This window comes from Mugil cephalus, chromosome 22, assembly GCF_022458985.1.
Source record: "Mugil cephalus isolate CIBA_MC_2020 chromosome 22, CIBA_Mcephalus_1.1, whole genome shotgun sequence".
NCBI lineage: Eukaryota > Metazoa > Chordata > Actinopteri > Mugiliformes > Mugilidae > Mugil > Mugil cephalus.
In genome coordinates, this window is record NC_061791.1 from 5582389 (window position 1) to 5594584 (window position 12196).

Here is a 12196-nt window from a genome sequence, read left to right on the forward strand (position 1 = left end):
AGCACTGAAATTCTCTTTTCATTCATGATCTTTCTACCAGGGACACTCGAGCGGAGCCAAGGACGTATGCTGTAAATTAATCTAATTGTTAACCTTCCAGGATTTGTCTGTTGCTGCAGTCATTCTCCTAAAAAAAAAAAAATAATAATAATAATTACAAATGCCTCCGAAGCAAGTAGTGTCTGAACCTTTATAAGAAATAGGAGTCTCAAAGAGTGTTTAAATATGAAGAACGTGTCTCCACTTCTTTGCATTGGCCGAATTGACGCTATTTTCCGGGCTGACATGAAAAGTTCATCTTGGACTTTTCATGTAATGAATCCTACGCTCTGCACCAGTTACAAGGAAAATGTTGGATTAAACAATGTACTTGTTCTTCAATTTTCTTTTACAACTCCCATGATCCCACGGGACCACTTTACAGAGCGGTTGGCATGGCAACTGGTGGTCACCATTACTGTATGTCAGATCCTGGTTCTATAGTGTTGAATAACTAACTACAACTAAGCTTGGACATGAATCAATATATTATATTAACCTTGGAACACTAACGTTATAAATAGTAACTCCATCAATAACGCGTCACTAACGTGTGTATTGAAGGACAATGACACTTGATACATTTTATTTTCAACTATGAAATGTCTCAAAAACAAACAATTAAAGGTACCTCAGAGAAGCCCATATAAAATTGATATGAATTTGTGAAAAATTAGGGAATGTTTAACGAATGGCTTCTTTAAAAAAAGAGAGAGAAAAAAAGAAAATGATGGAGCTAGGAACTTGAAATTCAGTCCACTCCTTCCTGGGACATGTGAGACTTGTCTAGCGAAGGCACAGTTTCCTTGCATCACTGCTTGAAGAGATCAGTGGATAAAAACTGTGATCTAACTATAAAAATGTTTTTCATTAAAAAAATAAGTCATTGGAAATTACCACTAAATGATATTTATTCATAAGCATTACACTAAATAAGAATTACATGCAAATTCCGGGACCACTTAGCTAGCTCTAGTATCAAAGAATACATTTGTGTATCTAGCAAAACTACCTTTACGTGTGCTTTATTCACTATATATATATATATATATATATATACACACACACACATAATGTGTACTTCAGTGTTTTAGTTTCGCCCAAGTCCCATCCATTAACATGGAGGAGGTGGCACTTATGACATATACTGCAGCCAGCCACCAGGGGGAGCTGTACTTGCTTTGGCTTCGCTTTAGAGGAGCTGTTCCTCCATTCATCTTTACACAAACCTGCTCCTACGTCTCACTCCTACTTTGTCTGCTGTGCTTAAATCTCTAAAATAAAAGGTGTTGTTTGGTTGGAAGTGTTTTACAGGCTTGAGAATCAGAGCTCTTTGATTCAAACAAAACAAAATAGAGATGGTGGTGAGTACCCACTTCACTGGCAGCCGTTTACAGAAGAAGATAGTTAAAAAAAAAAAGGGGAATCGTTACTGTTAAAAAATGAAAAAAATAAAAAATAAACATGAAGTTTAGACAGTTTCACTATGACTGATGGAGGCTGTCAGAAGCACAGGACTGCTGCCAGAATTCAGATAGAATGATAGTAAAATGTAAAACTCAGGAAGAGGATGTTGAGTCAGAAGCAAGTTTAAAAAAAAAAAAAAACTGCAGTTCCCAGAGGTAAGTAGTTGGCTCTGACCTGACCAGAGTCTGAATGTGGGAGAGATGGTAATTATTCAGTCCAAGCCACGCAGGAACTCACGCCAAAGGAAATGTGAGCGCGGCCCAGCGAAATGATTATTGCAAAGAAGAAAAACACGATCAGAAATGGTTCAAATTAGATCTCGATTAGAAAAATCTGTCTGCAAATGTGCTTTGTGCAGATCCTAGTTAAGTGTTATGTGTGAGACATGATGTGATCTCGAGCTCCTTGCTTCTCTGTTCATTAGCTTTGACATGGAACAGGATGTCATGTGAATAAAAAATAAATAAATAAACACCTCATCCAGCCTGTGGATGTTACATCGCTGTCAGAAACATCCCTCAAGCCACCAGCCCTGCTTTCTTTACTCTGTGTATATTTTTCATTTACTCTTTCTTGGTCTGTTTACATTTGCATTGAGAGGAAGCTGTTTTTATTTACTTTTATTTATTAAAACTTCTTTATGAAAATGCAGATTTTATTAAAAAAAATCTTTCCTTTTGAGATGGCCATGAGCTGAAATACATTTTACACAAAGAAGAAATAAGACTGTGAGTAGACAGCCGCATGAGTCCGTCTGTGAGGCTGTACTCTGGATTTTAAATGTTCATTTTTGCGTTTAAAAGGCTGTGAAACGCCGAGCTGACAGCCGGCCGTTTGCCGGTCTCGGTCCATCGCTGAGCATCTGGAACCCCGGTTTTAGCTGCGCGTCCCGCACTGTTTCCTCTGATCAAACACCTCGGTCGGTAGATTTTTCAGACGATTTAGCGCGTTTGGCTGAAGGAGGCGGTCGTGGACATGAATGGGGGGTGAAACTGTGAGTGTCCAGTAGCTTCAACACAAAAATACACAGACATGGACATAACATAACAGCAAAGTCAGCATGTGTAATAGCAGCAATAAGAGCAGCGCAAATGGAAGACTGGTAATATATTTAACCCTCTGAGACCCAGCGTCCTCATATGGGGACATTGTGTTTTAGGTTTGTGGCAGTTTATTCTGTTTCTTTAGACCAGATTAATTATATTTGTTCTATATTAAACTCAGCCTAGTGCTATTTATAAATATACATTATTATTATCATTTTGCATTTAATATTAAGCTACTAAAATATGTTGGATTCACGTTAATGTGTATTGAAAGAAATTTAAATTTGTGGGGGAAAAATTAAATTTTATAAAAAACTTCTCCCCTGTTGAAAACCTATGATTTACACAGGTTGTCTTCATAAGGAGACACTTTTGTTTTGGTAGCGAAGGCTCAGTGCACTTGTTTATCTATGCTTATTCACTTTTCTAGTTTGATATGACACCCAAAATTTAACAAATTCAGACGTCCTCGTTTGAGGACGTTGGGATTTCATCGTTTCCAGTTTTCTATTTTTGTACACATTATTGACTTGTATTGTAATATACACTGAAATAATCCCTGTGTCTTTCAAGAACTACTTCCAGGTCAAAGATGATGCTTATTTTTTATACTTCTTAGGTCCTACTAATGCCAAATACCCAAAGATCTTAATCTTATTTTAAAGAAATTAAGACACATTCCTAAACAAATGCTTGGGTCACAGTAGGATAAGACTGTATTAACATGCATGTCTGTGCAACAAGTGCACAAGAAATAGTGGTGGTTCCAAGCTATGTGGTATAACTGCACTAAACTGGTATCAGCATAGCCGCCCCTACAGCTATGCTAACAATATACATAATGCAAAAACGTGCCACATATTAATACACAGCTCTCGCCTACATCTCTTCCGTCTCTGTGTCGCAGATAACTTTTACGGCACCCCGAAGCCCCCGGCCGAGCCCAGCGCTCTGCTGCTAAATGTAACGGACCAGCTGCTGCCGGGCGCCAGACCCAGCTCCGAGGGCAAGAGGAAGCGCAACAAGTCAGTCAGCAACATGGAAAAAGCCAGCATCGAGCCCCCCGAGGAGGAGGAGGAGGAGAGGCCCATCGTCAACGGCAACGGCGTCGCTGTCACCCCAGGTCAGCCCCGACAACAACCGCCACAGACACGGGAGGTGGGGGGGGAGAGAAAGGTCGCTGGAGTGGGGGGCGTTGCGGTGACAGCGAGGTTCGAGGTCACGCTCGGGCTCAGGCTGATCTGCGGCAGGTGACGGTTTTGTTTCAGTTACAGCACCGGGCTCTTCGAGGGCGGTCGCCTAGCAACGGAGGCAGTAACAGATTGCCTTCACGCGGGCTCCTCAGAAAATAATTTTATGGCAGATTATCAGTTTTAATTGGTTACACAAATATCTTTATATGCAGTTTAATGACAGGATGTATGAACTGTAAATTAGAATTCACCCTCGCGCGAGAGGTTACCTCCGCGGTTCAAACCGTTTCACGACTGAAGCGTCACTCTCTGGGATCTGATATCACTCATTAGGTGTTATTCAACACCGTCGCAGAAGGGATAGCCAGGGAGAACAGACGTGTAATTCTCTCCGATTCAACAGCAGCCCACAGGCGGCTTTAAAATCAACAAAGAGATTTTTATGAAGTGGTTTTTCTGTGAATCAGCTCTGAACAAACCATCACTATCCTCTCTGCCAGAGGAGAGCATGTGCAACAAGGCTAAACTTCTCCAGGTTTTTCTCATTCACAAAAGACGAGTGTGTTTTCTTCGTCCAGATGTTGACCTTCAACGGCGACATTTAAGAATAAGGTATCCGGACGTACCTTGTACGCGCTGGGCGAGATAAACACGCGCAACTTGAAGCCTTTGGAACGCGTCTCATGATCACATGAATAGACGATCATAAAAGAGGCTTTATGAGTTAGATTTTTTTTGCGATTCCAAATCCAAAACCACACTGTGGTCCTGTGACTTTCTAAGCTGGCGTTATGGCCACAGGAAAAGTCTCTCTCGCGGCAGGGCGTCAGTCAGAACGGCACGGCGTTGACGCCTTCAGTTTAATGTCTCGGAGTCTCGGAGGAAGAGTTTTGGAGAGAGGGCACTTGGGGAGAGGATGAGATTTTGGTTTTCGTACCGGAGGGAGCTCAAACAAGGTAGGATTCTTAGTTTTAGAAAGAAATACAAACATCTAGATGATTTAAAATGACACATTTCTTGATGTTTGGGAAGAGACTCAGAAAATTTGACTTCTATTATCTTTTTTTTTTCTTTCGGTCCCATAAAATGAGGAAAGTTCATGAGGAACAAGGCTGGAAAAACAGACTTATGAGTTGTTAGATGATGGTGATACTTTCCTCCTCTGGTAGCTCTTTCCAACTCTGTATATGATCCAAATGCACAGTCGCTTTCCCTCTTTAAACTCCAACTTGAAGAGCTTTTATGACGGTTTTTAAATAGCGATTCGTCTCATAAAAGCCTCGGTCCGATGAGAGCATTAGTCTAGACGAGGTTCTTGTGAGCGGAGACAAAACGCGGGGACATGAATTATTTTTATCTGCTTCCTATCCGTGACGCCCTGTGACTCCGGACTGCACAGCGAGCCGCGCTGGATGCTGCTGCCTCGAGCTCGGGAGGAGTTTTTTTTTTTTTTTTTGCGTGTGTGGATGGACAGAGTGTGGGCTGACCAGGGGAGCTGCAGGCGAATCAATAAAGCTCAGCAGGCTCTGTGATCTGAGCAGATCACTACCTCGCGCTCTCCCTCCCATAGATTATCTCTCAATCCCCTTGCTTTCATTCGTCCCCTCTCCAGCTCTTCGCTTCTCTTTCCTCCTCTTCCCTAACACTTTTCACACTCTCGCCACAACTCAAAGTAGGGCATCACCGCCTGCCTCCCCTTCAATCTCTATTGTCTCCTCTGCTTTATTCCTCTTTCTGTCTTGTTAACCTCAATCACTCCCGCTCCTCCCTTCAACTCGCCTCTCTGCTTCCCCTGAGTCACCGCTTCCTCTCAACTTTCTCTTATCACTCCTACTTTTTTCCCCCCGCCTCCGTCCTCACCCCGGACTCTCAATCAGCCTCCTTCTCCTCGCTTCACCTCCCCTGCCTCTCCTCACCCCCCCTTCCCTCTCGCCCGCCGATGATAATGTCACGCCTGACTCAACCTGCCCTGTCGCCACCTCAGAGTCGAGCGAACATGAGGACAAGAGCACCGACGCATCGGGGGACATCGCGCCGCAGAGCAACCCGGCCGAGGCCCCGGCCGAGGGACCCAAAGACGACGGACAGTCCCCGAAGATGGCGATGCCCAAACCGGACGAGAACGACGAGCTTGGGCCGCTGCCAGACAACTGGGAGATGGCGTACACCGAGAAGGGGGAAGTCTACTTCATAGAGTAAGTGTCGCCACTGCAACCCCGTCTTGTCTGTCACGGTTGAGTTAGGAGCAGAACGTGGAATATCATTTTTTGGGTTTTAAGGTGGGAAAAAATGACTTCAGTGGGGTGTAAAGTTACAAAAAAGTCTGCCTTTAATCACAATAATAAATACGGAAAACGAGCGAAACTGATTCCTGTGATTTAACCATGCTTTCAGTACCCCCAAAAAATGAGAAGAAAACTAAATAAAAGTGTGGAGTATGCCAAAATAAACCAATCCCGTGAATATAAATGATGCAAATAGAGAAACAGAAGTAAAAAGGCAAAAAAAAAAGTCATTTTCCAACCCCATAAGGACATTAAACCATGCATAAAACAGCATAGTCTGTGTGATCTGTGAGGTAACATGGCAATAATAATAGCTCACAGCTTGCAATGTTTCATTTTCTTATTGATTTTAAATTAGTCTAACATTAGTTTTTTGGTTGCTAAGAAGATTGCTAATCATGTGTATTTTCAGCACAGAAACACACACACACACACACACTATGATTAATGCATGGGGGTTTAATGAGATTTAAAGGCCTTCAGGAATACCTTGTTACACAGAACTCTGTTGTAAAAGCTCTAAAGTTTAATTTATTGGAGTTGTTAGATGTTTTACAGCTGCAGTAAAACCGCAGAAGTGAGTCGTGGTTACTTGTATAACAGAGTTGCTGTGTGTTTTGGAGGGAGTTGCACGTGGTGGTGGGTTCCTGCTCAGCGTCAAGAACTTTTTTTAATTTTTTTTTATTTTACTGCATTATTTCAGTCTTTAAGTTAAACCTGCACAGCTTTAAATGAATCCCAGCTTTCTGAAACCGCACAGCAGCACCGTTGGCTTGGGGTGGTTATTGGCAACAACTTCACGATACGATACGTATCACGATACTTGAGCCACGATACGATACATAATTGCGATATTATGATGTTGGGATATAATGCAATATTCTACACAGTCCACTGAGAAATTTTAAATGCACCTTAAAATCGACGTTTATGATTGGCCCAAAATGTGACTTTTTCATTTTTTTTTAAAAACCGATATTGTATTGGGAGAAAAAGTATCGCGATTTATTGCTATATCGATATTTTTCACACCCCTGCTGTTGACAGTGTCTTGTTTGTTGGCTACAAACTTTAAATTCCCTCCACTTCCCAACAAAAAGGGAGTCTTCATGCTCCCACCACTTACTAAATTTGAAACTTCAAGGTATTTTTTTTCTTTTGGGTATAAGTGTTACCAAGAGGTTGCCTCCGTACAAGATCAATTTGTTTACCTGCAGTCCTTGGAGTGAGTCAGATGAGGAGAGGAGAGACAAAGGAAGAAGGGGGTGGAAGGAAAACAATAAAAATAGACAGAGGTTTTTTTTTAGTTTAGTTTAGGCAATAGGAGAAAATGACACAATAATAAGAGTTGACAGAATCAAAGGGAAATCAGGGGAGACGTCGCCTTACCTTGTAGTGCTCTTCATCTGGCTCTGTGTTTGGTTTCAGGCTTCATCTCCCACTTTAATCTCCCTTTATGTTTCTCCATCTTTAGCTCAGTCTTCTGTTTTGAGCTCTTGAGGAAATTTCAATTTTGCAACGTGAAAGACATGAATATCTCAATAACCTTTGAAAGAACTGCGGTTAAACGTTTGTGATATGTGGCGATGATCCCTGGACTTCCATTTAAAATTACTCTTTTTTTTTTTACATCATACATTATTTAAATTGTTCTCTGCAGTGCGTTTCATGATGACCCTGATTAAGGCCACGAGCCAAAGTGCGCCCGTCTAATTAAAGTTGTTCCACAAGACTCCAGCTTTTAGTTCTCCGTGCACCTTTGGATGTCAGTAATACAATTATTTTTACAGATCCCTGTATTGAAACCAACACCATAACCCCACCATGAGGTTAACATATTTCATATTGACTCTCTTAATTAATCAATTAGTAGTGAGAAAGATTTAGATAATCAGTGTCCTGTAGTTTTTAAGCAATTTAAGAATATTTTCAGCTCTTTTTTACCCATTAAATTTGATAGACCCTTGACTAATCAAGAAAATAGCTGGATGATTAATTAACTTTATTTACAGCCTCATTCTGCACCATTAAATCAGGTACAGACATGTATGTTGCCCTGAGGATGAATTGAAATGACTCAAATGCTCCTTTACCAGATCCAAATGTCCGTCAGTACAGTCGTGTCTTTTAGATTTTATGTCAAAATCCCTTTATTACTCCCCCCACTGACCTTCTTTAGCTGCTAGTAACATTAGCATTTTAGCGTTTACGTCCCACAAACAATACTCCACTACATCTAATATATAGCATTAGTGAACATCAAAGGGTTCTGACAAGCTAACAAGTTAGCAGACCCGAAAACGGAGCTAAAAGAGCAATACGTGTTAGACTCAAGTTAATCAGAAACACAAGATTATAGTTGCCAGTTAGCATACTAACATTAGCATAACGTTTAAATATATGTGATGTTTCTTTTTGCTTCTTTTAGCTCATGTTTTTGTTTTCACGTCCGACAAATAATACTCCTGTGCATCTAATACACAGCCTTACCGAATAGCAAAGGTCTCTAAAAAGCTAACAAGACCAAAACGGAGCTAAAAGGGCAATAAATGTTACACTCAAGTTAATCAGAAACACTAGTTTAGTGTTTGCTACGATGTTTGCCAACTTTATAAGGAGCTAAAGTGCTAATGCTGCCTTTGAAGGTTTGTTCTTTTTCTCCCAAGAGGCTAAAAAAAAGAAATCAGTTAAAGCAACACGTACATTTTTATATTCACTACAGGTTTTATGTTTTTATTTAAGATTCTTTTTGTTTCGGCTTCTTACCCAGATGTGTCTGATGCCTTGTTGCAAACAACATGTCCTTAGGGAAAACCAAAAAAAAAAAAAAGTCTTAAAAAGAATAACAAAAAAGAAACGTTATAAGAAGGTCTTCCTGTTGCATCCTCTTCCCGTATCGTTTCACCTCGTTGGGTTTTTTCGTTTTTCACTTTTGTACGGCTCTGGTTTCCTCCTCTCTCATCATGAAGGGAGACCACTGTAGCTCCACAGCTTCTGACAACTTGTACAGATGTATTGACTTTCTCTGGCGCAGCATCACATCTGATCCAATTCTGTCTGCCTCAAGCTCTGGAAGAATCTTCCGAACCTACAACTGTTCCTCTATCGTTTCCTGCCCTCTACACCCCTCCTATCCGCTAATGAGACACAGTCGGCAAATTAAAAGTATTGATTGGCCGTTTTGTAAACCTACAGCGTTTTGAGGAGGGGGGGGGGTTGTTTTCTTCTCCCTTTTTTTAGAAGGCGGACACACGAGGGAGTCTCATCTCTCCGCTGTGAAATGATTTTCTGGCTGAATTAAGAATCCACCAACCTCCTACTCTCTTTTGTGCCAAGTCTCCTCTCTCTCCCTCTCCTTGCCTCTCGCCATCTATCACACTCCCCTCTCACACTCTCTCCGTCTTTGCTTCACAGCCACAACACTAAGACAACATCGTGGCTGGACCCGAGGCTAGCCAAGAAGGCAAAACCGCCGGAGGAATGCAAAGAGGATGGTGAGTACCGTCTTCTTCCGTCTCTTTTTCCGCCTCTTCCCACATCCACTAACGTCGAAGTTGCTCGCAGCTATAATTCTGCACTATCTAAACCTCGCCTGTTGATCTGCTGATCTCCGTAGTGAAAGGATTTTGTCAGATTCTTTGGAGGAACACTTGCTGAATTGTGCGCTTTAGGATTGTCGTACTGTGAGTGTGTGTGTGTGTGTGTGTGTGAGAGCCTTGTTCGCCGTGAATAAGAAGCCTCCTGATGTGTGTGTGTTTGAAGCTCAGGTCCAAAGAGAACGAAGGTTAACAGAGACTTCTTTATTCTCTGCTGAGAGAGATCTAAAGTGTCCTCTAGCCTCCCACACAGCGACAAAAAAGAAAGGCAGCGAGTGTATACGATACAGTGTAAATACACGTGTGTCATCCCTCTCCTTCGCCCTCCTCCAAGCATATTTTCATCTTTATGTCTTTAAGAGGAGCTTCGTCGTCTGAGTTGTGGGTAGAATTTGGAGATGGACGGCAGATGAGCGTGTGCATGTTCCTGGAAACTCTATAAAAATACATTTAGTTCAAGGCACATTTGAAACGTTTGCTCCTGATCAGCATCTTAGGGAGGGACATAGTTTAGTAGAGTCCATCTTTAATTGAGACTTTCGTAGGGACGACAAACTCTTGATCAAGTCAGCTCAAGAGTTTAACAATGGAGGAAAGTTGTGGAGTTGATGTGTGAACGTGGAACACACATGCAACAGTTTAATGTGCAAACATCACAGCTTCTAGCGATCAGTTAGATCTTTGGTCCAAGCTGCTTCTTTCGTCCAATCAGAAGCCACGGTTGATCCACCCCTCCGGACCGAAACGTCTCATAATTTTAGGCAATTAAAAACGACTTTTATCGTGTTACCATCAGAATAAAGCCAGGACTTGAGCGCAGCGTCTTGGGAACGATCGTGGATTTGTACTTTTGTTTTCTTGTGAAATCCTGCAGGATTCCGACAAGATCAGAAGTTCAGAAACTGATCGGGTCTAGAAGCGTTGCAGGTGTGATCGCGGTCTTCTGCGCTCTCCTGTTATGTAGTTTTTATTAAAGTTTCGGCGGCTCAAGGACGACTCTTAAACTTGAACAACTTGCAAAACCGACAGCGCTCTCATCAGCCTCGACCTTACTTGTCCGTACTTAGCATGCTAACAAGCCAAACAAGCTAACAAGCCAAATTCATTCAGCCTCTTACTGTTTGATTTTTTTTTTGTGAATTAATTACGTATTGATTATTCCTAATTAGAAAGTCAAAGTCAAAATAAATGAGCAAGCAGTACGCCAAAGTCAAATAACAGTATTTAAAAAAAAGTTCTAAATGTACCAGTCAGCTACATCAGCTGTGCATGTTTGACACTGTGAGCACAATAAAACAAATATTACAAGATATTTACAGATCCTGCCTGACTCCAGCAGGAGTGAAACAGAAATAGTACCTACTCCCAGAATATTTGCACTGTGTGCGGTGGCATTAAACACGAGCACTGCTTCCTATTGACACGTTCCTCGTTTAAGCCTTCCACACGGAATAAAAATCTCCATCCTGATTGGGCATTAAAATCAAAAGGACAGAAACCTGCCTTTTACTCTTCATCTTTAGACATTAAAGGGAAGAAGACGCCCGACATGATGAAATGACACGGAAACAAAGACACGGGCTCTTGTGAGGAATTAGTCAAAATGGGATTGCTCTTTTATCTCCTGCACTTCCAATCTGATTTATCCACAAAGGACGCTGAACCGGGGGGAGAGGTGCCGATACTTTTGAGGATTGCTATTGATCTTGATGGTCCCGGCCTTATGAATCAAAGTGAGTCCAACAAGGCGGCTGCAGGTCTGAGAAGAGGTGACCACATGTCACTCAGCACCAATAAATAAAACTAGGTCATTGTGCAATGTTGGCGACTCTCCGGTATTCACTGTTTTTATTCATTTATTTTTAGTAAAGTTGGTGCAAAACTAAAGCCTGAATGTTTGTTGCCATATTTGCATCGATCGCATGGTCTAAGATTGACATGAGGCCATGAAACTTGCACAGTCTGGACTTTGTGCGGTCCTCAGAGGATGAATCTGCCTGGTAATAAACTAAAAATAACACGTCAGCAACTCTGAGATGGAAATTTGGTGCATTTGTATTCCCGTCAGGATGAGTTTAATAGCTTGTGTGATCCCTTGTGTCACCTCACACAACTGTTGGATAAAATTTAGCCTTCACACTTTATTTAAACGTATTGGTTTATGGCTAAATGCTCCCAAAACTGATATTAAATTAGCACTTCGTTTTTTAATTCTCATGCAGTTATTATTAAAAAGTTATTAGTGATAAACATTAATTCAGTTCAATTTCCTTTATGTTTTTATTTATATAGCATCAGTAACACAAATTGTCTCAAGACGCTTTACAAAAAACGTCCATTAGCATGTTAGCTACCTCGAAGAGCTGTAGCTGTACTAAAAGATGTCAGGGGAATAGTAAACGCAAGTTTAGTCTTTGTCGCCGCCATCCTGAAGGCTCTGTGTAAGCAGTCGTATGAGAGGTGTGTTGTTCAGTCCAAACCTTCACAACCTGGTGACACCAACCTCCCCCAATCACCCCACCCAACCCCACCCCAGCCCTCCCCTCCCCTCCCCTCCCCTCCGAGAGCTG

General features: G+C 41.7%; 1 protein-coding gene across 13 annotated transcripts in view; it reads left to right on the forward strand.

Annotated features, from left to right (window-relative positions):
* The window catches only part of magi2a (membrane associated guanylate kinase, WW and PDZ domain containing 2a), a 215123-nt gene that overhangs the window by 139666 nt on the left and 63261 nt on the right, over positions 1-12196 (forward strand). For all 13 annotated transcript variants that reach the window (XM_047575046.1, XM_047575048.1, XM_047575047.1 and 10 more), the window contains 3 exons: positions 3460-3675; positions 5730-5940; positions 9445-9524. In XM_047575046.1, the coding sequence (XP_047431002.1) occupies positions 3460-3675; positions 5730-5940; positions 9445-9524 (507 nt within the window). The remainder of the gene's footprint in view (positions 1-3459; positions 3676-5729; positions 5941-9444; positions 9525-12196) is intronic.